The sequence below is a fragment of the Sander lucioperca genome, chromosome 15 (assembly GCF_008315115.2).
Source record: "Sander lucioperca isolate FBNREF2018 chromosome 15, SLUC_FBN_1.2, whole genome shotgun sequence".
NCBI classification, from domain to species: Eukaryota; Metazoa; Chordata; class Actinopteri; order Perciformes; family Percidae; genus Sander; species Sander lucioperca.
Window position 1 is genome coordinate 20,291,485 of NC_050187.1, and position 27,790 is coordinate 20,319,274.

The 27,790-nt window shown below is 38.7% G+C and overlaps 2 protein-coding genes and 1 pseudogene across 8 annotated transcripts; 2 read left to right on the forward strand and 1 right to left on the reverse strand.

The window, feature by feature from the left end:
* The first annotated feature begins 3,414 nt into the window (after window positions 1–3,414).
* LOC116054292 lies at window positions 3,415–6,435 on the forward strand (annotated as a pseudogene).
* A 97-nt stretch (window positions 6,436–6,532) lies between these two features.
* LOC116054257 (peroxiredoxin-like 2A) lies at window positions 6,533–14,230 on the forward strand. 5 transcript variants are annotated; one of them, XR_004895199.1, is made up of 8 exons: window positions 6,545–6,623; window positions 9,234–9,476; window positions 10,239–10,424; window positions 11,397–11,488; window positions 11,662–11,802; window positions 12,405–12,569; window positions 12,661–12,860; window positions 12,948–14,230. XR_004895199.1 is itself a non-coding variant. In XM_031305731.2 (7 exons), exons 2-7 carry the CDS (start codon window positions 9,281–9,283, stop codon window positions 12,754–12,756), a joined length of 876 nt encoding a protein of 291 aa, XP_031161591.1. In that variant the 5' UTR covers window positions 6,545–6,623; window positions 9,234–9,280; the 3' UTR covers window positions 12,757–14,230. The 5 variants fall into 5 exon arrangements, 4 of the variants coding, with proteins under 4 accessions (XP_031161606.1, XP_031161591.1, XP_035848112.1 ...); XM_031305731.2 differs by having other exon boundaries at window positions 12,661–14,230; XM_035992219.1 differs by lacking the exon at window positions 6,545–6,623 and adding an exon at window positions 8,484–8,650 and having other exon boundaries at window positions 12,661–14,230.
* Window positions 14,231–14,517: 287 nt separating this feature from the next.
* sfxn3 (sideroflexin 3) lies at window positions 14,518–26,302 on the reverse strand. 3 transcript variants are annotated; one of them, XR_004106033.2, is made up of 12 exons: window positions 26,196–26,301; window positions 24,941–25,113; window positions 24,524–24,694; window positions 20,454–20,552; window positions 19,502–19,577; window positions 19,014–19,099; window positions 18,776–18,903; window positions 18,574–18,623; window positions 18,327–18,376; window positions 18,161–18,208; window positions 17,559–18,051; window positions 14,518–17,507 (listed from the first exon to the last, which is right to left on the reverse strand). XR_004106033.2 is itself a non-coding variant. In XM_031305703.2 (11 exons), the coding sequence occupies exons 2-11, from the start codon at window positions 25,102–25,104 to the stop codon at window positions 17,955–17,957; spliced, it is 969 nt and encodes a 322-aa protein (XP_031161563.1). In that variant the 5' UTR covers window positions 25,105–25,113; window positions 26,196–26,302; the 3' UTR covers window positions 14,518–17,954. The 3 variants fall into 3 exon arrangements, 2 of the variants coding, with proteins under 2 accessions (XP_031161563.1, XP_031161578.1); XM_031305703.2 differs by having other exon boundaries at window positions 14,518–18,051; window positions 26,196–26,302; XM_031305718.2 differs by having other exon boundaries at window positions 14,518–18,051; window positions 24,941–25,109; window positions 26,196–26,287.
* Window positions 26,303–27,790: the final 1,488 nt, after the last annotated feature.

Genomic DNA, 27,790 nt, shown 5'->3' on the forward strand with positions numbered 1-27,790 from the left:
GTCTGATTTTCTACATCAAAAGATGTGTCATACATTTATCCACTTTAATTTAATCTAAAAACAGGGGTCATTGTTTTGGGTTTTTTGAGTTGGTCAAACTTGCCAGAACAGGATGAGATAAATGAACCCTAGCAGCGTCAGGGGCAGGTAGCACCTGTTTGTCTTTCCCCAGGTCCAAGGACACAGTTCAGCTCTGAGCCCGTCTGGTTACCAACCAGTTTCATCTGGATGGCAGTCACAGCTCGCAGGACGAGTTGGATCCTGCCAGTCATAGACATTTATTAGGGCTTCAACTAACAATTGATATTGTTATCTGTTGAATATTTTCTCGATTAATTGATAAATGTTTGGTCTATAAAATGTCAGAAATGGAAATGTCAATCAGTGTTTTCCAAATCCCAAGATGATGTCCTCAAATGTCTTGTTTTGTCCACAACTCAAAGATAATCAGTTTACTGTCATAGATAAGTGAAGAAACTATAAAATATTCACAGTTAAGAAGCTGGAATCAGATAATCCTTTTTTTCATAATAAATGACTTAACACTTGTGTGGTGTTCGGGTCTGTGGGACCCATTTTCAATGTTTGCTAAAAGAAAAATTATGCTATTTATTATTTCTTCTAACTCAAACTCATTGGCCTTGGCTAATTTTCTGTGAAGAACATAAAAAACTTATTTTCAATGACACACGGTATACCCCCCTTACACATAACTACTACATATGAGGTGTTTGGGTCTACTGGACCCATTGTATTTAATTCTAGGTGCTATGAAACTATGTTGTCTTTCTGCACCTGCTATTCTCACACAAAGTTACAAAATTGTTACATTTCAAGCATTTTCACTTGTTCTGATTAAGTTCTACGAAAAATAGGCAACAATAATGATCAAAAATCTTTTTTCTATTTCTTTTTTTACCTTTTTTATAATTGAATTTCCTTGTTTTCTCACAAAAAACAAAAATGATCATATGATCATAAATGTGATCTCACAGGGGTAAATGGCAAATATGAACCATAAATGATGTATATATCATTGGTAACTGAGCTAAAGTAAACATCTGTTAAGTATTTTACATAAATTGTTATGGCTGTATTGATTTAAAAGCCTAATAATGTGGTGGGTCCACCAGACCCGGTAACATTGGCTGTGTAACAAAAATATGAACACCACACAAGTGTTAAATTGATTAATCGATTATCAAAACAGTGGGTGATTAATTTAATAGTTGAAAACTAATCGATTAATCAATTATTCTTTGCAGCTCTACACTTATTGCTTGGTTGAGAGATCGTGGAGTGTGTACAACTTGTTAAATTAGGAATTGCATATCTATAAATAGCAGATAATTCACACCGTCTGTCACCAGAATTAGTTTACTGTATATTTATGGACATTTCTTTTTATCACTGTTGTTGTTTTTTAGCTGGCTCTATGCATTAGGTAATAGGTAAACAAGGTAATTTCTGTCGTGTTCAATGTGTGGCTTCTTGTGTGTATTTATCTGAATATTTAGCCTGAAAGCGGTTAACAGAATTATAAGGTGGAATTTTGGCATTATAGAACTATTTATATTGCCAATTTTTTACACAAAGTTTTTGATGTTTCTGCCATCAAACTGATCCAAAAGAAGATCTCTTTTTTCAAATGGATTTGGACAGTAATTACTATTATTACTATTGCACACACTGTCCTTCCTTTATTACTGCCCACTTTACTCTCTGATTGGCTTCACTTGCACAATAAGAATATCACATGTCAACCAAGCAAGCGACAACACCACAGGAGGTGGGTTCAAATCTTCAGCTGTGATTGGCTGTTGGTCCCCCACACTCCCCACTAGAGCAGCATTGGTCCAAGGAGTCTGTTCTGTATTTGTGTGTATGTTTGCAGTGTGTGTATGTTTGCAGTGTGTGTGTGTGTGTGTGTGTGTGTGTGTGTGTGTGTGTGTGTGCGCGTGCGATGAGAATACCAGCGACAAAACAGTCTAATCAGACCGACCCAAGACCTCACTTAAACCTTACAGATGAGAGTCTTGTGCGTCGTGAATGTGGTGTGCAATGAAATACGGTACATTGACTAGTCTTCGCATATTTCTATGATTATCTGCCAAATTACAAGCATAAGCCTCACTTTGTCATATACTTTTGGGGGGAAATCCATTGGCCATCCATTACGTTTTATAGTAGATGATGTGAAATGGTTTACAACTACAAAAACAAGCATCCAGGCAGACTGTAACAGCCCAGCATATGGCCAAGCAGAATAGCCGGAGGGAGTGCAGCAGCTGGGCTCGTGGAGTGTCATCCTATCCCATCTCTATTTCAGCCCACTTTGGATTTTCAGCACATTCCTCTGTGTAGCTGCCACCAATGAGTGAAATATTACCACAATACCAATAGCAATACAACTCCGACACAGGGTTTAGAGAGGTTATGTAAGTTCAGCCCCTTCACACACACTCCCCTCACCTGAACCCCTTTTACTACACCGCACTGGGGTGGACTGGGTTTTTATCAATGGCTTCTCTATAAAACGGCTATCTCCACTGATGGTGGTTGAAAAAGGGTCATACAATAGAGACAGGATGTTTTTTAGAAGATGGACAAAATCTATATGATAGATATAAAAAAGATGACTTCTCATTTAGTAATTTCGTATGAGTCAAATTATGTATTATCTAATCATGAATCAATTTTACATTAGATATAGTTAACTCAGCAACAGTTTTGATAATCAATTAATCATTTTAGTCATTATTCAAACAAAAATGCAAAAAGATGTAGGGCCCAGCCTCTGTGAGGATTTGATGCTGGACTTCGTCATGCATGACAGCAAACTGAATATTTTTAGGTAAAACCAAGCAATTTGAAGACATCACCTTGGGTCCTGGGAAATTCCAGTGGCTATTTTTTCACAATTTTCTGACAATGTATAGACAAAGTTGATTATTAAATAATTGAGAAAATAGTTGTCAGTTTAATTGGTAATAAAAATAATTGTTAGTTGCAGCCCTGAATTCAGCTACTGAGCAGACGGTGTGTCTGCCCTATAATGTCACTAACCTCCTGCAGGGGGCCGTCTTGCTCTGAGCCATAACAGCTGGAATGTGATCTCAGGACCTCTGCCCCTACTTTGGGACTGACCTGAAGAGATAATAAAAAGCCAAATTTTACAAAAACATTTGTATGCCCCCCACTGCCACGTGTTTATGTCAGCAGTTAAATTAAGAAATTCTGATGTTCATTAATTTAACTTAAAAGATCAGGAGACTTTGTATCATTGTCAAATACTGAATTACAGATGCTATTTATTATATTTATGGATGTTAAAATAATCAAGGCAACATAACTGATTAAATCAATATTTAAAACTGCTGTCACATTGCTATTTGATGTGAGCTCCACTCTGCACCACACTGTACCTGGTACTGAGGATTGAGCTCAACATGAGCCTTGTTTCACAGCAGTCTTTGAGAAATTCCTATCATGTTACGTTCACATAAGCAAGGCTTTCATTGTGAGGGGGACTGATGGGAGTTTAGACGGCTTAAGGGGCTGGTTGCAAACATCAGATTCCTTCACACTAGCAGGGAGGCACATTCTGGTCAGTATCACCTTTTTACAGTTTTGTTTGACATATTGTACTCGAACAAACGTTAAGTTAAATGATAAGCCGTTAAAAACCAAGACTTTCATCTTATTGGTATGTTTCTTTTGTTAATATGTGGTTAGCGAAGCATTTAAACAAGGCAAATTAACAAAGCATGCATGAGTGCACCTTTTAAGATCAAGTAGATACATACTGTATGATGTTCCACAAACTAAAACAGAGTTTGGAAAAACTGCTTTTTGTTACAGTGCTCCAACTTCATGGAATGAGTTACAAAATCAGCTAAAATTGCAGGTTTTAATTTCACATACTGAATTCAAGTCCCGCCTACATCAACTATATCAACATGTTTGCGCTTGTTTTTAAAATGTGATTTTCTGTTTTTATTTTCTTATTTATTATTGCTGTCCATCCCTGTCTGTCTGTTATTTATTGTATGTTAAAGTGTATATTTTTATGTGCTGCCTTCTTGGCCAGGGCTCACTTGTAAAAGAGATTTTAATCTCAATGTGATTTTTCCCTGGTAAAATAAAGGTTAGAAGAAGAAAGTTTATCTGTGTAAAGATATAAATAGCCATGCTAAAGTGATCTGACTGATGGTAAAATATCTTAATCTTGTTAAAAGTTCCTGAAGCAGAGTCTTTTTACATGTTTTCTCTGTAGAGGGCCTGCGGAACGCGTTTAGGGTCATGGTGAGTGTGACCATGGTCCTGAAGGCGTTGAGCCTGTTTGTTGCAGAGCTCATCAGCTCCGTCACGGACTGGTTCCAGTCCAAACCAGCATGGGCAAACCTAGAAGTGCTGGAGAACACAGAACTGAAGACCACTGGAGGTGGTGAGTCCAAAAAGAGAAACAAGGAGAATCAGTTAACTTGCAGACATGCTGCACTTTTGCACAGAAAAGGTTACAGATTTTTAGTATGACATTCCTCTTTGTGTTGCTATTCTTCCATCGCAGTACAACAAGGAAACACTGTCTATTTTTAACCTCTGAACTAATAACGCTAATGAACACTTTGGACGAAGGTGAATGCAAGACTGGTCAAAATCCAACTTTTGGTGTGTGAGATAATGTATGACAGCACACAAATCAATCAACAAACTCTTTGTTGACCAAAACAGACCGCATCATTCATAGGGCTGGGTACCGAATTCAATACTTTTTAGGCACCGACCGAATTGCAGAGTATTTCAATAAAATAATATTTTTTGTGATTGGCTGTCTAGCATTACACATCGTAGAGACACACAGGAAAAACTCTAAGTTACACACAGAGACGGGGCTCACGTAGTAGGAGCTGAAAAATAAATAAAGAGATTTTTGCGGTAATGTAATTTCTTTTCATTAAAATGGATTTCATAAATTCGTATCGAAAAACGTATCGTTCAGGAACCGGTATCGAAGTCAGGGTATTGGTATCGGTACCGGTATTGAACATTTTTTTAATGATACCCAGCTCTAATCATTCATAAGGCACAAGATAGTTAATGGACTTCTTCACTTATCCCTTATGAAGAAGAGTCAATGACTTAGATTCAATAATGCTCTTTTGTCTCTTTCAGTCCATGAGCGACACAGGGCCAAAACTCTGTGGGAGAAGACTGGAGCTGTGGTCATGGTTGTACGACGACCTGGATGATTATTGTGCAGAGAGGTAAGAAATCACATGTGTATCAGTAATAATAACTCTGTAGTCAGCTAACTGGTTAACTTTCATCCATGCTATTTGATTCCCTCTGTCCTTTCCTCTCTAGGAGGCTGCTGAGCTGTCCTCTCTAAAGTCCCAGCTGCAGGAACTTGAAGTCCCTCTGTTTGCCGTGGTCAAAGAGAACCTTGGCAAGGAGCTGGACTGCTTCAAGACGTACTTCTCTGGGAAGGTCTATGTGGATCAGAAGGTCTGTATTTACACATGGCTTTAAGATATTAAGTGAAACATGGAGGGTTACATACTGGTAGTTTAAGACAATAAGCTGCTTTTATATTATTCTCATAGAGACATTTCTACGGCCCTCAAGAGAGGTGGATGTGTCTATCCATATTTCTGCGTATTGGTGTGTGGAGGAACATTTGGCGGGCCTACAGGAAGGGCTTTGGAGGAAACATAAGAGGTGAAGGACTTGTCCTGGGTGGAGTCTTTGTCATTGGGCCTGGAGATCAGGTAGGCAGTAACTTTTATAATATTTTCTGACAAGTGCATCTGGATGTTTTAATGGGTTTTGATTGTGTCCCCCCCTCAGGGTATTCTACTGGAGCACCGCGAGGAGGAGTTTGGGGATAAAGTGAATATGCTGGCAGTACTCAGAACAGCCCGCAAAATGCAAGACGATATGGCAAGATAGACCTCAAATATGTGAATGAATGGACTGTTTGTCATTGAGACGTGTGTAATATTTGTTGCAGCATGTTGCCATTTGCTGTCTGCATTCTTTAAGCTAACCCAGGAATTTTCTCTACATCTTGATGTGCTCTACTTATATTGTATTTGGAAATGTAATGCTTTTCTGGCTGCATTCACCTGTTGCTGATATGTTATGCTGTGTCACAACTGTGGTTTAAATGTGCTACTTTAACTGTTTATTGACCCACTGTCTGCAGTTCTGGTCTTGGTTGTGTGATGGTCTTCTGTGTGTTTTAATGAAGATTTGTTTCTAAACTCTGCTGAGAGAACAGATCTGATGCTAGCACACACATCCAACACTTTTAGCAAGATAGTCTTGGCCTGACATGAGGGAGATTGAACCGTTGGAGTGATTAACACATTTTGTGTTTTGCCATGTAATAAACCACTAAACCAGTCATGCTGGAAAAAGATTATCTGCATATTTACCTGTCCGCGTGCTTCTTTTCCCATGCCTTGCTCCTTCACTTTCATGTCAACGTTGAAATCTTCTTTGCCAGCCATTTTGCTCGATTAGTTTCCCTGCTCCTTAGACGTTTAGTACGCCTGCGCCAAAATCTGTTTACAAAACGCTCGTTCAGAGAGGCGCTGCTTGTCGCTTCATTGATTCTGGTGAGTGCTCCTTTATTACGAAACTACTCCATTGACTTTATATGACAGTAACAGCTTCTGAACAGGTGCACCCGCTTCAGGAACACCTGCTATCTCCAGGCCCAGACTCTATAAACAAAAGGCTAAACCGTTAGCCGAGCTAACTGTTAATTTATTGATCGTATGCCACGACACTTGTCTCCGTGCCAACTTTGTAGGACACTGAACGTATTGATTATATAACCACCGTCACCATATTTATTTAAAAAAGATAAAATATCAATACCTATTCGGTTACAATTTTAAGTGTAGTATGTAGCCATCAGGTAGACTACTGTCATTGATTGATTAACGTCACACATGACATTGGTAGCATTAAGGTCATTATCTGCATTATGTGTCTTCCTGCGGGCTGAAAAGGGCGGTGATCGTTACTGGTTTTATCTATTTTAGTGATCTCATCTTTACATGTAAGTTAGTTGAGGAAGAAGTAGTCGGATCCTTTACTTAAAGTAAAAGTAGCAAAGTAAATAAAAAATGTTAAGTTAAGTAAAATCTTTGCATTCAAAGTTACCTGTGAAATTGTTTTTATGAATTGTATAATACAAAATATTAAGCCGGAACAAACAGCAAATACAATACCAACTACACACAGTTGCTGGACTAATAATAAAAATAACAGCACATTAGCTAAATCTGCAGTGGACGTATAAAGCCAAAAAGCTGACAGAATTTGAAGTAGCCTGAATGCCCGCAGCTTCCTTAAAACTTACTTTTAGGCGATCGTTGGGCAAATATTCCATGATAATCTTTTAACATATTGTAATACAAGTAGTCTGAGAGAAAACTAGACTTCTGCACCTCCTCTTGGCTCTCTTTCCAGGCTTTAGATACCAAGCGGTTAAGTTGGACAACATTTATTTATTTATTATATTTTTTTTAATTGATTATCTGCTAGCTTTTCCAACGTTTTAGACACAGATATGGTAATAATAACGGTTCAAAATGGTGTTAAAAAGAGACGCAAAACTACCACAAAGGGACACAAACCGACTACAAAGGGAAAACACTGATGTTAAATTGTTGTTAAGTCCAATATCCTTCCAGGCAAACGAGTATTACAAATTGGGGTTTTAACAGCTGGTTAACAAAGAAGTAAATTATAAAAAATAAAAATAATATTATATTAGCATATATTATATTTTCATATAGGATATGATATTATTAGATTATTATAACGGATGCATTGACATGTATGCAACATTTTAATGTTGTTTTAACTATTTTATTTTCTGTTGGGCAATGGGCAGTTAAATATATGGCAAATCATCCCACTAGTTGATCATGCATGAAAAATCAGAGTATTCAAGGTAACTATTAACTATAGCTGTCAAAGACAAGAAACATCTAAGCATCATTTGAATGTTGTATCTAGTTTGTGGTGGTGGAGCTAATTTCACCACGTATTAGGTATGCCGTTGGGTAGTTTAATCGCCTATATAACAAATCATATTTTAGAAGCTGATCACATGTTTTGTATGAAAATCATTACAGTATTTTGAAACTACAGCTGTCAAATACATGTAGTATAAAAAGCACATATTTCCCCCTGAAATGTAGTGGAGAAGAAGTATAAAGTAGCATCAATTGAAAATACTAAAGTAACTCAAAATTGTACTTTAGTACAGCATTTAGAAAAATACTATTTACAAGCTACTGTTTGACCCTTCCCCCAGTCATCTCATTAATGTAGTACATCACTTGATTATATTTGGTGAATATGTTCAAAGTGTTAGGCAATGCTACATCATGTTTGGCAGAGCCAGTGTTGACAGCTCCTCTCACTGCTTGCTCTGCAGACGCATTCAAGGAATCTTGAATCTCTTGAGTTGCAGGCGTGGGCGTCTGTCTAGCTATTGGCTGTGATCATTTTTTTCAGCCCTTTGTCCTCCCCGTCGTTAATAGTCAGAACACAAGCGCATTTGGGTCATTTACGATTCGAAACGGGATGAGCTAAATATTTCTAAACATTTTGGAAATGGAGACAAGTTAGTATATGACATTTTTACTTTTCTAATTGATTATAAAAGATAGATTTGATCCTTCTTAAACTTTAAGTCTTTTTTTTTTTCCAGTGTAATATCTGACTGGTCATATTTAATTCTCAGTGCTTGAATTTCTCTGTGTACTCATTGTAAACTGACTTATATTTTTGTGTTTTCACTGTAATTTATGTGTCTCGTGTGTGTTTACCACACACGAGAGCTTCCGTGCAAGAATAGGAAGTTTGTTTGCAAGTGGAGAACTGTAATACCCCAGTAAGATTATCAAGATAAGAAAAGGGCCTTTCGTACTTGCTTATATGGTTCTTTCATTTTGATATTGCACACTGTGGGTGGGTAATAATTTCATTTTAAGCATAGCTAAAACTTGGCTAACGTTTTATCTGGGTAGTCTAATGATGAAGAAAGATGCCACGGTATTTTTCGCTCTTAAATCTGTGAAATCAAATGCAGCCTCCTTGAAAGTAGTTCTTGCAGTAGAGGTGGATTGTGTTGTCTTTGAAACAGTCTGTGGCGTGGCACAAGTGGTTTAACGCTCATAGAAAAGACTTGTGTTTCTTTCTTTCAGTGAAATCTTGTTTGTAGTCAGAGGGTCAGACTTTGTCTACAGTCACGATGCTGGCTCTGTCCAGGTGTTCGAGAGCTTTGAGGTGGAGACTGTCCCTGCGCTGCTCTGCCCTCTCTCTGGGGAGCAGTACCATGAGCAGCCAGCCCTCCACCGCAGCCAGGCCCCAGTTTCTAAGAACCCAGACTGCTCTGTTTCACCAAAGTAAAGCCAAAGCCAGTCCTGACCCAAACAAGCCCGCTACAGGCAAGGACATATTTGACTGCCTACACAGCTGTTCCCTACCATAACCTAAACTTGCAGCGTGTTCTAGAAACTGTGTTTCAGCCGTGACCTGTGCACAGTGTTTCCTTGCTTTCCCACTTTGTGCTGGAGAGACTCAAGACCTTCATAAAACTGAACATTAAAGTACACAAAATAAATGATTTTTTTCTGTAATTTTTGACATTTTATGGACGGAACATTTAACCCAGAAAATAATCGGCAGATTAATTGATAATAAAAATAACTGTTCGTTGCAACCCTACATTACACTGCAAGACATCCTAAAGAAAAAAGAACAATTAAAATACAGGTGAAAGCACAATAAACTGTACAAACAAAGGTTAGCTGTCCCAGAGCAACTCATTAAGAAACACACCAGCTGCAGTCAAATATAGCATCTACAAACGGTTTATTCTGTCATGTTGACCAGCATCCCATTTCCTTTGGAAGTATATAAGCTATTTAATCTCATGGATGGGCTTTAGATTAAAGTGATAAAGTGAGAAGAGGCATAAAAAGCACCTCACACAGACATGACACTACGCTCAAACACAAGCCAAAATCTGCAAGCTGGGTCTTGTTGGTCTCTCTGAGAGTGAAAGAGTATGTGCAAATATCAACTAGTCTGCACATCTAGCAGCTCAGTTACAATAGGCAATGTGAAGAAAACTGTATGGTTAAATAATGTAACGTCAGAATTGTGAAACATTTCTCTCCTCGTGTTGTTGCCTGTTTGTGCTGCAGTGTTGTCATCTGAGTCCGGGCTGGAGGGGGAGCTGTTTGGGATGGGGATGTGGTCGTTGGGTCTGGGTGCTGTTGGAGCTGCGCTTGCTGGGATCTTCCTGGCCAACACTGATCTGTGTCTGCCTAAAGCTGCACAGATGTCGCTGGAGACCCTTGAAGATGCTGACCTGCGCTCCACCATAGATGGTAGGCTTTCTGATTAGCTGTCTAATATATAGGGCTGTGTATTGGCAAGAATCTGGCGATACAATACGTATCACAATACATGGGTCACGATTCAATATATTGCAATATATTTTGATACTGTGCCTAAGGCGATATATTGGGATTTTTTAAAAGTATAATTTTAGAAAAGCTAATATTTAAAAAAGACATGACGTTCATAAAAGTCAAAGAAACAATTCAGTACACAGAAAATCAAACTACCAGTTTGGGATTGTGGTAAACAGGTTCTTAGTGAGCTAATGTTTACATGCTAAAGTAGGCCAAAGTTCATCCGTAGCTACATTGTTAGCTTCTAGAAAAAAGTCAGGCACTGTTAGGCAAGGATACGTCTGTGTCTCAGTGGTGTGTGGCTGCGTCTCAGCATAGCCATCTAGCGGTAGGGGGTTTAAACACAACATAAACGTGTAACTCAAGTGTATCGATTACACCCCTAGGTCACCCACCACAAATAAACCTGTTTGTCTCAACGCTGGCTGGTGTTAAAGCCATTGGGAGGAGAATTAACCATAGAAATAATGGAATTAACATTACATCAGCCAATTTCAGTTTTCATTTGTATGCAACATACTGTATATGCACTGAATGAGGTCTTGTGGGCTTCAAAGCAAAGCTGCTTTCTCAAATCTCCTGGTATTACAGATTACATCACTGCAATGGTCTTTGTCTGAAGCTGAAGGTCTAGTTATTGTGTTACTCTTAATACATATTGATGGTCCATGTGACCATGAACATTTAGCTTGTTCTCCATTTGAAGACTGCATCTTTTATCTTCCACACAATGGCTTTACTGAATTTTCTTGCAGCAGTAAAATCCATGACATTTTTGTGCAGTAAAATCCATGACATTTTTGTGCTTTCTTTTTTATCAGAGTCACATCACATGTCAGATTGGAGCCTTGTTTTAGAAACTGTTTTTTTCTTCTTTGTCTGCAGATGACAACATCATTAAAGCTAAGAGCCTGTGGGAGAAGAATGGGGCTGTGGTCATGGCCGTACGACGACCTGGATGATTTTTGTGCAGAGAGGTGATGCATAATGTTTGTGAATGACAGAGGACAGGCTGTTACACATGACTGAAATGTATATAGTGTATATGAGTAATATCTCCCCAGATGGCATAATCTCTCTCTCTCTCTCTCTCTCTCTCTCTCTCTCTCTCTCTCTCTCTCTCTCTCTCTCTCTCTCTCTCTCTCTGTAGGAGGCCTCTGAGCTGTCCTCTCTGAAGACCCAGCTGGAGAAGCTCGGGGTCCCTCTGGTCGCTGTGGTGAAGGAGAACATCGGCACAGAGATCCAGGACTTCAGACCGCACTTTGCTGGGGACATCTACATAGATGAAAAGGTCAGCCGTGGTAGATAACATCAGATCTTCCAGAGCCGCTGTCAGAAGTGCTCACCCTCCAGCCAGTCCATCTAAACTACATTACGATTAAAACAACATCTTATTTCTTTTTTAAATACCTTTTAAAGACCTCAGCAGCTGATAATGACAACCTTTCCCAATCCACTTCTTTGCACTTTTCTTAGTCTGCTATGATAAAAAAATATTCATAATAACAGAAATTATACACATACTCACAATTAATTCGTTATCAATATTGTCACTAATTCATTTTGTGTTTATCGACTAATTGTTTCCGCTCTTGTGTGGTTAGTAGTTTGGATGTGGAACTCTTAGTCCATTAGTGGAGTGAATATGGCCACTACATTTTTAACAATTCTGTTATGGTGAATAGGCTATTAATCATTAGTTATTGCTGGAAAATTAGTTAGATTTTAAGTAATCCTTCTGTGTTACTATAATTATTTGCTGCGGGGCAACTTGAGAGTTGACCAATGAGGTGATAAAGCAATTTTTGCTGTTAAAATATTAGTAACATAAATCTATATGGACATTTTTTTTCTCTTGATAAGGCTGACTAAAACTAAATTGTGTGATTGTAGAAACACTTCTACGGCCCACTGCAGAGGAGGATGGGGGGCCTGGGGTTCCTTCGCCTCGGAGTGTGGCAGAACTTCATGCGGGCCTGGCGGTCTGGTTACCAGGGCAACATGAACGGCGAGGGCTTTATCCTGGGGGGAGTGTTTGTCATCGGAGCAGGAGACCAGGTAAGCGTAGCAAACATCTGGACGGCACCAAAGAAGTTTGGCTCAATAGAGCTTCAAAAAACTGTATTTTCACTGCATGTTGTGTTTGCAGGGAATTCTCCTGGAACACCATGAGAAGGAGTTTGGCAATAAAGTGGAGACTGCAGATGTTTTAGAGGCTGTTAAGAAAATTGTGCCAGTGAAATAAGTTTTTTTTTTTTCCTAAAACAAATGGCATTGGACAAAGGTACACTGTATTTAGATCAAAACATAACTGCATTTTTAACTTGAGATGCAATCAAAATCCATCCATCACTGAAATACTGATATTATAATGACATTTAAGTTTGGTTGTGTTGTCTAATATCACAATATACCTCTGTTCTTTTGCACATTCATTTATTGTTGGTTACAAAAGTGGAGCTGTACTTGGGCCAGTGTTAAAATGTTTAAACTGGTTCGATATTAAGCCAAACACCGGACCAGACCAGTATACCAATATGTCACACTTGACTTAGCAGCCACTCCTGATTGGGACATAATAAGACTTTGAGAGCCTCTAAGCCATGACTTTTTTCTTGCAAGTTTGCTTCGTCTCAGCTGCGTTTCAGCTCACCTCTTTCGTCGGCTTCAAATCCAAAATGTTGCCATATGGGCAGCCCACTTTTAGCATACATCCATGAGTTTTAGTTTACTCTGTCATGTCTCGTCTTGTCACCCCAAAAAACACTGTTTTATTTTAGCAGAACGCTCTTCTGTGCTTGAGCTTCACAAATACTTGGGGAAATGTATCGTTACATTGTGTGGTCACTACCACACTGCTTGATCAATAAAAGAGCTAAGCTACTGAAAATATCTTTGATTCAGAAAACAGCAATGCTACTGAGAAACCAATGTGAAGTAGTTATGCTGCTGTAATCCTTACTGCCCAACACTGTTGGATTTAGCGGCGTGATGCTGCTGGCACAGGTTGCTGATGTACACTATTTTTTTATTTCGCCAGAACCACAATGAGTCATAATGACAAATGCCGGTTTTACATTAAATTCACCCGTTTTGCAGAAAATCAAACCGGTTTAAGCTTGTACACCAGACCTGCAAAACCGGAAATCGACCCAACTCTAGGAAAGAGCCAATATTATTACAAGATTTGTCACTGATTATTAGTTTTTACCTCTGCAGTCACCTAGAAGCTAGTGTTTTTGAGATGGGTATTAATAACGGGTAGTAAGGGAATAAAAAGCAGCATTTTCATTCAGGTACATCAGCTATTACATTTAAAGTAACTTGAAATCAGTCTTTTAGAGAACCACATAAATCAATCTAAAGACTGAATTACACATTTGGTGAATTATTCTATAAGCTGTCTGTTAGGGTACATTTGTAATAGGGTACATTTGTAATAATGTTCCTATGTGTTATCATCCTTTGCTTCTCCTGGTCAGGCACCTGAATGGGCCTCCAACATGGCGGATGAGTGTAAGCTGTCTGTGTGTGCGATAATGACAACTTGACTCCAAACTCAACATTGAGAGGAGCAGGTTTGATGCTTAAAGGCATACAGGTTCAGCCACTGTCGCCATGTTGAGGAGTGTTTGTGCTGCCTGAAGCATGTGTGTGTACCTGTACATGTCAATAATAATTATAAATAAAGAAGACCTCATCACCATCTCTTCACTGTGCTCCTGTATATATATTTTTTTATTTAAAGATTTCATCTGTATGTTAGGGCACTTTTCAGGACCAACTTACAGATGTGTTGGTAATAGATTCTACCAATTTCTAGTTTATTTTTTTTGTTATCTGATTGACTCATACTTTCCTGGTTGTTGAACAAACAGTCCTTATCAGATCAGAACATGATTTTTACTCTTTAAAGTTATTTTTGTAGTTGTTCCCCAAGAGCAGGAGGATGATATATTTAGAATTTACAATGTTTAATACTGTAACATCAAATTAGGCAGACAGGTTTGGACTTTAACATTACATATTTTATTCTCTTGCTCGGAGTGAAATACATTCCACATCAAGGAAATATACTTCAACACAATACAAAACAGAAGGAGAAAACACTGCACCTATACTGACAGGACTACATGTGTGTAAGTTGTATGTACATGACATAAGTATTAATGGAGTGTAACAATAATGGACTGTCTTTACATTTGTGCTTTCAGTATGCAAAGATTTGACATTTCCTTAACATGCACAACCAGAGTTACAGATTAGTGAGTTTTCAACCAGTGCACCAAAATTCACTGGTGCTATGTGAAATCACATTTATTATGAGATTTTATTATAATGCAAAAAAAAAAAAAAAAAAAAAAAAAAAAAAATCGATGCCAATAATATGATCTTTAACCAAACTAAACTGTGTGTTTCATTTATTTATATCTCAATCTGTTAGCTGTGTGTTAATGACAATGCTTTGCGGTGTTCTTGAACATTTTGGTGTGCTGTTGACAAAGTTAAGGACCATTTCTGTTAATAAACAACAAAAACATGTTTTTGCATGACAAAAGGTCCATACGTTAAAGCTGAAACAAAACTTCACAAAAAGTTACACACTTCTCCTCAATCCTGTACAATTCAAACCTGTCTCATCTTTGGCTAGATCTATTGGTGCGACATGTTAAAGTGGTACAGTACAGTCACAAGCTGAGATACATGTTTACAAATGTATTTAAATGCTGACTAAAACCTTCCAGTTTTGTTCGACACTTTTGCGCTATAATTCCAAGACCAGAAAAACAAGGGAAAAAAGCAGAAGCTAAAGCTACTCGGTTATGATGATTGAAAACTGACAGACAATGAATGGAATACTAAAATAAAAGCAGTAACCATAGTTTGTTTAACATCATCCAGCACCATAAACAAACAGTCTTCAATATACTTTAAAACAATCCTTTTAAATAGCAACACAGATCCAACTAGCTCCTACAGCAAAGGTTATATAGTGCAGTTTCACCCTCAGCAGGAAAACACCCCAAACACAACACACAATAACGTTGTATAATAATGCAGCCATATCAAATATTGGAATACATTAGTGATGCCAACTCTGAAACACTGTCCTGCAGTGCATGTGATCATGGCTCAGTGTTACAGAAGGAGGCGAGGGACTCAATCAGTAGCTATTATTTGGGGGTTAAGTGTTTACATTACATATGAAAGACAATGGAGAGTAAGAAAGCAGTTGAAAGACGATTTTGTTCCAAAATGAGATATCCATCATTTAAGAAAAATAATACAAAGACATCCACATTCTCATACAGAAGTGAGGAGTCATATCAACACGGTATTTCAGGATAGGGCCGTATGCGTTTATAAAATGATCCGAATATCACTTCGGAATTAAACCCTTCAATTTCAGGATCACATAGAAACAATCATTGTGTATTTTTGTACAGAAGTTGATTATTGTGCAGTTGCTACAGTCCCTTAACATCCACAATCAGTTTACTTTTAACTAATTACTGTACAATTTCAAATTACAGATGCCTGACCAACAAACACAAAACATCACTTCACACAAACATTTAATCATAGTTGGTAATCTGTGACTGTGTTCACTGTATCAATTTAAATCCCACTAGAGAACCACTCTTCTAATCTGAGAATGCGTTAGCCCTAAAGGTGCACTCGCTCATTTGCAGCAAACTCCTCTGTGCTCCTGAATATGTGGGGCCAACAGAGGCCCACCTTGAAGTTAAAATCTCTAAAATTCCTCATGCATATGTGCTCCATATAACTGTCCATCATATATATATATATATATATATATATATATATATATATATATATATATATATATATATATATATATATGATGGACAGTATCTAAATATACATATTCTTGCATAATCCAGACGGCACTGGGATAAATTCAACTATTTCCTCACGTACACCAACATCACTATTTAACCACACTGAGTCATGTGTTCGGCCAACACTGTGAATGAATTTGTTCAGAGAAGCTCAAACTCAGCCAAACTGTCCACTTTAACGAAGCAACAACAAAGACCGTGCATACAGTTACCCGCTGCCCTGATATAAGCTTTTAGTATTGGGACTTTGTACCGCAACATTAGCTACTTTCATTTGGTACAATGGGACATTAATGGCTCTAGTGAGACGATTTCAGATAGCTGTTGCACATTAAAAACCCTGCATCTCTGACTTAAATTAAACAGCTTTCACTTCTTTTAACCTGTTCATGCAATCGTTCAGTTCAAGTGTGAACATAAAAAACAATATTGGATTTGCTAAGTTTTCACATGACAACAGCAATCAATTGTTGTTTGCTTCTGCACATCACTGTTAATTTAAAACACACAAATGGCAAAACTCAGATCAGATCATTTCGTTTTAGAAACAACAAAGGATATTCCTCCACCTGACAAGCACCACCAACAACAACGATCCATTATTCATTAATTTGCCACTAAAGATAGCGACTGCACTAGTTCTTAAAGTGCTCAAACGATAAAAGGCCTTGAAAAACAGGCTGCCACTGCCATGGCAGTAGTGCCTTTTGCATTAGAATTTCTACATATTTTTTGTAGAATATCTACCCATTTTCTTTGCCACATTGTACCTAGCACCTTATTACCTGGTCTATGAATATGAAGGGACATAAGTACACTTAAAGGAGAGTTGAAGAAAGTAAGAAGCTGCACCGGTTAAGTACAACAAAAGAGGAACTTATTCATCAAGGGTGTGACTCATCAGAGCTATTTAACACACTGGTTCTTCCAGTACAACCGCATGATTCAAGTTCAAGGTGGAAATGAATTGGTGGAAGTTGGGAATACTGCAACGCTGACTAGGCAAGAATTGGAAAAAGGACTTCTAAATGGGGGGGAGGGGTGGGGGGGCACAAGGCAAAAAAAGATTTTGTGGCATTCAGAAGAAATTGCAATACACGACTTACAGGGACAAGCCTTCATTTCAAACTATCTTCAAACTTGTGTGAACCTGAATGCAACATGAAATATTGGTGAGTGAAACACAAATCTGCAACTTCATGAACTGCCCCACTCTAGGCAGTTTTGACCAAAGGAAGACAGAAAACACACTATGACACAATAGAAAAATCAGTTTTTCTATTCTAAGGAGTGTCATCTACTGTATGTACAGAGAGAACTGTCAGTGATCCTCATTTTCAAAGGGTTTTGTTTGCCCTTCAGTTAATCATCAACAATCAACGCCCTAACCCTCTGCTGTACTTGGAGCAGCTCCACGCAGGAAAATAAACGACAAACAAATGCAGCAGTACACAAAAAAAACAACATAAATACATTTTGTATTGCCCTCCCACTTGTGCCCACAGAACAACAGACGTGTGTATGTCTGATTGTCTGCATGTCTCGTGTGTGTGTGTGCATGGAGATGTGTTGGCTGGTCCTACAGGCCCTTGTTGAAGTAGACGGTGGAGGTGTTGGGACTGGTCTGTCGTATCCTCTCCTGCAGATCTGCTTCCAGCCCGCTCACACTCATAGAGCTACAAAGAGATGATAGAACAGGATTAAAACGCTACTACATGTTACATAACTGCTGTGTACAAGTATGACCTCCTTTTCCTCTAAGGAGAGTGATGTGGCGGCTGGTACCTTTTCTGTGGGAAAAGGGCGCAGCACAGAGGAGTTGCAAACACCAGGCTGAAGACAAGAGATAGAAAGGGATGTTTAGACGGTGTCACTCGTTTCTTTTCAAGCGTAGATAATAGAGTCCATTAAAAATGATCACCATAGATACTATAATGTGTAATTTACTTACCACAGACCGACGAGCCCCACCTGGATTGGAGCGTTTAGAATTGGGAACCGCTACAGGGTGACAAAATCAGAGAAGGCAGAACTGCAGTGAATCAGGCAGACAAGTTGGACATTTTACACGTTAGTCGTTCAATGGATATGTAACATGTTGAATGCGACAGGGCTCTTTTTAGCCTCACAAAACACCAGCAGACCCAGTAAATCCAGTGACTAAAAAAGTGTGAAAGCAATGCATGCAGTCTACTTACCTTCATGAAAGCTCTCTTCTCCAGTGCATTCATTATGACAGGGGGAATGGCTGTAAAAATAAAATAATATATTTCAAGTGTTCCGTTTTATGAAAGAAAATTTCACACTTTAGTACGTGTCCAACAGGGCCTGAAATTATTTTATCCCTCATGCCATGGTACGGTGTGACTAGCAAAACAGTAGATGTCATGTTGACAATACCCATTGCTGGCACTGCCATGCCGATCCTTGACACCACCACCTGTATGATGGCCTGCTTGGCAGCATTGGGGGACTCTCCTAACCGGTTTCCATTCTCATCCATCACAGGGATACCGTACTTCAACTCCCTGGAAGAAACAAAAACAAAAGTCATGTAGAGCAGTGTTGGAAGCCGTCACCGTTCCTAAAAGCTACTGAGTAAAACAAAGCCATTTGGCTTTTAGTTCAGAGATCTTACCTCTGTCTCATGAAGGGAATGTTGATACAGTTAGCAGCAGCAACAGCAGCAAAGGGGACAAACCGGCTCATGATTGGAGGGAGACGCTGCAAAGATACAGAAACAGAAACACATTCAGACAAATGTAGAGAAACATACGTGCAGATCAGTGTGTCTGTATTTGAGTTACTTTGTTTTACTTTATCGGTTTATTCTAGGGCTGCAACGATTATTTTCATTGTCGATTAATCTGTCTATTATTTTCTATATTAATCGATTAGTTGTTTGGTCTATAAAATGTCAAAGAAATTGTGAAAAATGTCGATTAGACCCAAAGCCCAAGATGACGTCATCAGATGTCTTGTTTTGTCCACAACTCAAAGATATTCTGTTTACTATTATAGAGGAGTGAATTAGTATACCGATTGATTCCTATTTAGGAAGCTGAAATCAGAGAACTAATTGACTCTCTGCAGCTCTAGTTTATTCACTCGAACCACAGGCATTACCGTAGCTAGAGACTTGAGCCCCAGGGCAGTGACCACAGCTCCAGTAGTAGCACTGATGTAGGCTGCACCAAGCTGACTGCGGAGAGACATCACACATTAATTACCCACTTCCTCTTCAACATTTTCTGCTGAAGTTTGCAGCTGAGAATCTATTAGGGGTACTCTGAAGTGGAACATTTCAAAGTAGAGTTACCTCAGTAATTTTGCAAATGCATGCCCTGTGAATGTGCAAAGGTAAAAAACAAGAACATCCTCACAAATAATAATACAGAGGAAGACACTATAACATTAATGATCAATGACATGCTTAACAAATGAACATGCACTTGCATGTTCTGAAGGCAACCCTCCTTATTCTTCATACATGCATGCATTCAATGCATTTCTGCAGCACCTGAAAGTAGGGCTGTGCTCGATTGAAGGAATTCTTAGTCGACTAACACTCATTCAATTGTATCAACTAATCGATTAGTTGATTTAATCGATAGATCTGTAAATCTGAGTTTCTCCGCAAAGAGTCATGCAAAAGCACCATTTTAATTCTTGTGTTTACCAGAGATGTGCTCGTACGGTTCTTGGAAATAAGTCATTCAGCATGAAAAAAGCATAAAACATGACTAATCGACTAAAGAAATCTAAGTTGACTAAGACCAAAACGACCGATTAGTCGACTAATCGACTAAGAGGGAGCAGCCCTACCTGAAAGATGCATTTTCTGGCACAATGAAGAGAGAATGCAAATGCACGTTGAACTGACATCAACTGGGAGCATATAACCTATGTCAGCAAGGGTGCATGGTGACAGGGGGCTGAACATGCTTAACAGTGGAACGTAATACCGCTGTGAGGAAAGGGGAGAGGACAGCAGCTCCCATAGCCTCCTCACAGACATTAGGTTAGAGGGAGGACAGGAATGATCTAGAGTGGAAGTGAAGTGAGAAGTCCTCCCTACTTCACGGTCATGGGGGCATCTCCACTGCGGTTGGTGTAGTTGACGACAGCGTTGAAGGACTGGTTAACCCACTGCCAGAACACCACTGCCGGAGTAGTCCTGTAAACACAAGGGAACAACAGAATGTACAGTACAAACTAAAGTTTTTGGCACTGTAGCGAAAGAGTTTAGTGACATTGTAAAGACTGTCATAGTAGAGCATAGAGCAAAAATACCCTACTGTCTAAGGATTAGACATTTATGTGTGCTCTCCAGTCCCTACAGTAGAAAGAGTCTGAGATATTTATTAAATTAAGCACACAGCATGTACCATCAATCATTTATTTCACACTGCAACTACAAATTAATTACATGACCAGTCAACCCAGCAGTTTAGTTTTGATAAAGCTGATATGCATAAGATAAAGATCAAGACATCCGTTAGTGGAGCAGTGTAACGGACCTTCATCAGGCAATCTAGCTATTAAATTGCCAGCTATTGAATTTATCTTTGCAAGTTAGACAGTGTGTGGGAGTTTCTTTGCAACTTTTGACCTACTCGTCCCTCTCCGTTGCACTTGTCTCATGTAATAGATAAGTTATTTTTCTGTTCTGGAGCATTGTGAACCACAAAAACACATGTAGCCAGAGAGTTGCTGGTGTGAAATGTTGATAGGACAAGTCAAGCCACAAGTTTATTTTAGCCCCAAACCACAGGTTTGTCTACTGGATTAATACTTCTGTCACTTGTCACTAAATAGTGTTTTGAAGTAAAACCTTCTCTCCGACTCAGTACAGATGAACCTATCAGTATTGTGCATATTCTTTCCTTTGATAAATAATCTGATGTTAGGCCTCATCTTTATATGTTAGGCCTATTTTAAAGCCACTACAGTATATGTAGAATTTGAAATTACAGACTTTGGCTCCCTCCAGTGGTACCATGCAACAATGACACTGTGATATCCCACTGATCACTAGTCTGATCACCAGACAAAAGTACCAAAGTAATACAATTCTAAGGATGTAAAATATCGAGGTCCAAAGTGTTCAATATTAAATAAATGAATAAGACATTATAAAATAATAAATAAATAGGAACAACATATAGAATATAGCCATGACATTTCCATTAAATAAACAGATATTCTATATATATTATATTATCTATATATTAGATTATCAATATTATGAGTTGTTATTTCATCCTGTTTGCTTTTGTAATGAAAGAGTTTATTGCAGATGTTTTTACTGCAATGAAAACATTTTTTTTTATTTAATTCTAGCAGTTCTTATTTGAAAATGTCAATTTTCCAAAGCCCGTTGTGCAAATTTACATTTTTATGTTGTGAAGCTTTTATGTCACATCGCCATTTTTTCTAGTGACTGTTTTATTTCATAATAATTCCACTTGCGTTAGTCTAAATGAGACTAAATAATTTCTTATTTGGTATCGAACACTTTTTAAAATCTTTGAACAGCTAATTTTCCCTTGATAAATATCTCAAACTGTTACACTGATTACTTTTAGTTGTTAATCAGTTTGTCGTTTTAGCTCAACGTTGTCACATGACTTCACTCGCCCAATGATTTATCAGTATTCAGTAGTGAGTGATATTTTTTTATTCTTTAAGAGGATTTTCACTGTGCAAGGATTAAAATCTCTATTTTTATGCAGTGCTGTATGCCGTATTAGGGTTACATTTAAAAGGTCCTATGACATGATGCTTTTTGGATGCTTTTATATAGGCCTTAGTGATCCCCTAATACTGTTTCTGAAGTCTCTTTCCCGAAATTCAGCCTTGGTGCAGAATTACAGTCACTAGAGCCAGTCCCACAATGAGCTTTCCTTAGGACGTGCAGACTTTGTGTCTGTAGCTTTAAAGTGGCCATATTATGCTCATTTTCAGGTTCATAATTGTATTTTGAGGTTGTACCAGAATAGGTTTACATGGTTTAATTTTCAAAAAACACCATCTTTTTGTTGTACTGCACATTGTTGCAGCTCCTCTTTTCACCCTGTGTTCAGGTTTTAGCTACAGAGTGAGACCTCCCACTGCTGTAACATCTTTGTTGGCAGTCGCACATGCGCAGTAGCTAGGTAAGGATCACATCATCTAGCTAGCTGTTTGTTTCTACAACTTCAGTAGTACAAGGCAGGATTAGCTGGGAGACTTCTTCTAAACGAGGGCACACTTCCAACTTTGCGTGGAATACTTGCAGAATAGGGACATGTAAGGGACTGTTCGTTATTTATTTCAGGGACCACCGGAGGAGTTTTGGGACCTTTAGTCAAAATAGCCCTGACCCTCCCTTCACCAGCAATACATTTTGGATGACCCTCCAAAATGATATGGAAAAAAGGGATGACCCTCCCTAACAATTTATTGATGCCTTCTGTACTGGTTTGCGCTTGGCAAAGACATACAGATAGCCACTGTTTTTTTACAGCCATGATATATGTTACTAAACCTCTGCATTCTCATCTTACGCATCACACTCTTCTGTTACGGTGTGGTGGCCATTTCAGTAGATTTACTCACTAACATTGTTGTGGAAACACAATAAGCATGGAAACTAAATGCACACTTCCTGCATTACTGCATTACTTCAAATACTAAGTTACTCATCTAGTAAACTAGTATTCACATGAAATAAAACTATAAAACATTGAGACCATTCATTAAAGGACACTGGATAATTCAACACTGGTTGCTATGGACTCGTCACTAGGCTTCCTCAGTCATTGCATATTTTAGCATATAGGTAAAGCTGCCAAAGCTGAACATTATCCAAAACCCTCCCGGCTTGGTGCAGTCCGCAAACTTTGACTTTTCAAAATAAAAGCTTGCGTCTGGTCCGTTATGTTTTCGTATGGTGTTTTGGATGTTTTTGAACTAAACAGTACGGCAATCATGCTAATGAATACAATTATTTTTTCATCAGATGTCTTAGTTACAACACAAGCAGTTTTGTGTTTATATGTGCGAGCGGGATTTATTCAGTTTGGGAAATCCGACGGTCTCTAAAGCTACAGTTCAAATTGTCTGGCTGACTAAACAGGGAGGGACCCATCTGATAGCGATAGGGGCCGAGACCGAGAGAGCTACATGGAGCTATATGGATAAATATGCACCAAGCAAGCCACTTTGAAATGTTGCTGTTCTCACGAATACAAAAGTTGGGTGACCCTCCCCCCTAGACTAAAACAAATTGGATGACCCTCCCCTCAACAAAGAATAAAAAGACATGACCCTCCCCTATTTTCCTCCGGTGGTCCATTCCATAAATACCGAACGGTCCCTAAGTAGTTCTTTTGTAGATTATGGTGAACTAGTGTCTGTTGTAGCAGTATATTGCCATTCAGAACGAGCTAGCATGCTAGCACTAGCATGCTACGGTTAGCCACCTCGTTTCGGCTAGTGACGTAAAAAGCCCTGCCGATTTTGAACAGCTCACCCGGAGACTGAAGGCAGGACACATTCAGAAACCGTATCTCACTCTAAACAGCATGGATGTTTTTTTTCCAAGTTTGTATGCGTGTGGAAGCACCAGAGACACAAAATAACACCCCAAATCCCAGAAAAAGTGATTTTTTCACAATATGGGCACTTTAAATGCTATTGAGGAGGAGAGAGGCGGGGCAAGGTGGAGGGTGGGGGTGTGGCCTTGACCAACTGCCATGCTTCGCTCATTTGCAAGCCATGATGTCTCTCTTTTTCATGGGCGGCCAAATTCTCTGGGCGGGCAAAGCAGAGAAAGGGGAGGTAACCTTTCCCCTGATGACGTCATAAAGGGAAGATTCCAGATTGGCCCATCTGAGCTTTCATTTTCTCAAAGGCAGAGCAGGATACCCAGGGCTCGGTTTACACCTATCACCATTTCTAGCCACTGGGGGACCATAGGCAGTCTAGGGGAACTCGTATTAATGTTAAAAAACTTCATAAAGTGACATTTTCATGCCATGGGACTTTTAAATCACATGAAAGTATCATATTTATTAAGTAAATTTTACTTTTTCCTTTTTATTCTGATGAAGCCATTTTCAGTAATGTAAAACATTAAATTATGTATTGAAACCTCTGCTGTACCTGTAGAAGGTGAGCATGCTGCCTGTGATGGACATGTTCATTGGCACCTGAGCGGACATCCGGCCAATCACAAACATCTTCTCCCCTGTGTCGGGGTGGAAGGCGGAGTCATAAATGTACTTGGCTCTCCAGAGCTCATCCTCCGTCAGGCCAGGCTTCACGACCCCGGCTCTGAAGAAGTCAAAACAGTGGAACACATGCCTTTTTAATTATACAGTATGCGAAAATATAGCATGTGATTTTTAGATTGATGCTCCCCCATTAAAAAAAGAACACTTCTCCCGTTGGTACAACTAGCCACATCATTACTTGGTCACGTCAATTCTCATTTCTATTCATGACTCACACCACCACAACCTCCCTAACATTATCATTTAGTATACTCCTACTCCATCCTCTTATTTCATGACCCTCTACCTGTAGTTCTCCATGATCACTCTGGCATCCTCCAGAGTCTCAGAGGACAGCAGGACATTCCTAGGATCTGTGACCATGAAGAAGTGCTTGGCGCGCCCCATAAATGTTCCTTGGTCCCATCTTGGCTCTTTGATGTTTATGTTGAGAGACAGCTCTTCAGACATCCTGGCTTTCTTTAATGAATGGCAGATATGTTAATTAGTATGCACACCATGTCACAAATCTATACTGGATTCACATGTAAATACAAGTGTGCCATTTTGAGAGTATTTCAGAGGAACAACTGATAAGACACAGATTTAAATTTCTGAATGAATTTCATATTAGACGGATTAACAAATGATCAGGTCCAGTTATGTAATTCACAGGCTGGGCCTTGTTTGAGAAATCATACCATCACAATACTTTAACTAAATAGCTTTTTGTCAGACTAATAGTAAAAAAAAAAAAAAAAAGTTCTAGCTCTTTACCTTTGTACATGAGTAAAGTGCTCAGGAGACACTTCTTTGGGTGAGTACAAACAAAACTGTTATAGGAATGTTGTGTGCTTATTTACGAGGCACTGCTCAGGCCATGACAAAGTCATAACCCCCTCTGGTAACATCTGCAAACTGCAAATTGATAAAGAAAGTAACTCTAGAGCGAGATAACAACTTGTATGGTGGATTCAAAGACACAACCGTTGAATAAGTAGTTGTAAGTAGATAGCTAGCTAACTGATCAAAGACATAGCGTGACACACACAGTGACAGATGGGATTGGGGAAGTCACGACACGCTGCCGGTGTTGCACCGAAATCTGTGACCCGTCGTGATCTGTGTCCCTCCTGTTAAAAGCGTAGCGCCCCCTTCCGTGGTTAAGGTTAGGGACAGGGGTTTGGTTCAGGTTGAGGTAGGGGGACACCGATCTCGATGGGTCACAGATTTCGGTGTAACACCGGCGTCAGCAGCAAACCGGCGGCTAACGAATGCACACACACACACGTGAAAAACGAAATTAAATTCACACAACATCAAACGTTAGCTAGGTTATACGGACAATTAGCGGCTTTTCAACGCTATCAAAACAAACCACTTCAGTGCTCTCTTGGTAAACTAACGTCAACCAGCCAGCTAGTTTACAAGCTAGCTAACTAATATGCTAACATTTTAGTTAGCGTTGTAAGGGCACTCATTTAGGCGAAGTAAACATTTACTTAGTCGTAGTGTAATTTAAATTCAATAAAGACGTGAATTCAGTCAGCACTGAAACGTACCTGGTTTGCTTTCTTTGTTTTTCGAAAATGTATGACCTCTCTCAATATCACAGCACAACCGGTGCGGGTGGACCTGTGCTGCCTTCTAGTACACTTAGAAGTATCGTAAAACACAGTTTTACCGCAAATGACTGGGTGGTAAATAGGAAAAGTAGGCTATACATTAATTTCTGTTATACCCAAACTCAACTCAACTACATTTCACCTTATACAGTACTATATCTTATATCTCATACGATATTATATTATACTGTACTATATTATACTATATTATGTCAATACTGTATACTGTTTTTTTACAGTATGTATGTAATATGTATATAATACTATTACACTTCAATATTAATACAGACAAACATTAAGTATCATAACTTAAACATAGCCTATTATATATTAGTATGTTTACATACACTTGCTGACTCTGCTGCTATTACTCACACCACTGTCACTTTCTCACTGATCTTTAATTGCTCTTGTATAGATTTTATTTTAACTATTATTCTTGTTTAAGTTCCAATACCGCTTTTCTTTTACCTTCTGTATTTACTTGTACTATTTTTGTCCTTCTGCTGCTGCAACATCCGAATTTCCCCACTGAAAATCAATGAAGGATTATCTTATCTTATTTTCTCCACTTTGTTGCAGCATAATGTTTGTTTTTACAAAATCAATCAAATATGGTCAAATCAATCCCATAGAAGATTGGATTCCGGAAATCAGAGCTTCGTAGAGACCTTTGAAAGCAGCACCGTGAGGGAAATACTGGGGGCGGTGCTTGTCATGGAGGACATGCGTGAGTTGTTGGAAACCGCTGGGCGTGGGAGGTAAACAACACCTGATTGGTTAAGAAACAGCTGACTGGCCCTACAGACAAAACTATTGAATAATTGTGTTTAACAAAAGCCACTTTGATTGCAATCCTGCCATTCTAATATACGTTATTAATTCAGTTATATTGTATGTATGTCGTCCGCAGTAAAAATGTGCAATGAAGTAGTCCTAAGTGTTTCTGTTTTTCTTATAGGTTTTTATTCATGATATGAATCTTGGAAAGAAGTAACCAGTATAAACCAACATCTGAAGTCTCTGTAGCATTAAAAAAATGTCATGTTAATTTTGATTGTATTTATAGTATCTATTTTGAAAACTATTATGATATATATTCGAGTATATGAATTTCATGTTTCGCTCCTTTGTTTCATGCTATGGTGTGTTGTTGTGCATTGCTTTTTTTAAATAAAGTTGTATAAAATAATAAGAATTTTGTCTAATTAAAACAACCCTTATGATTCCTGGGTGATGAGCTGACTTGAAAATTAGATAAATATCAACTTTAATCATTTTGGAGAAATTAGGTCATATATGATTAACAATATTTAAACTTATCAACCACACCAAAAAATTGAAATAACGAAGCAACGCTAATACAAAAACCATATGTTCAAGGTCAAGGTTTCCTGTTGTATATTGACTTGTATTAATATGACGAGATTGGGATCTGCACTATGGATCTGCATCGAAGTTGTGATATGACAATATGACACATCTGACCCCTTGGTGGGGTTGTTTACCCACCTTACAGGCACGGTGAAGAT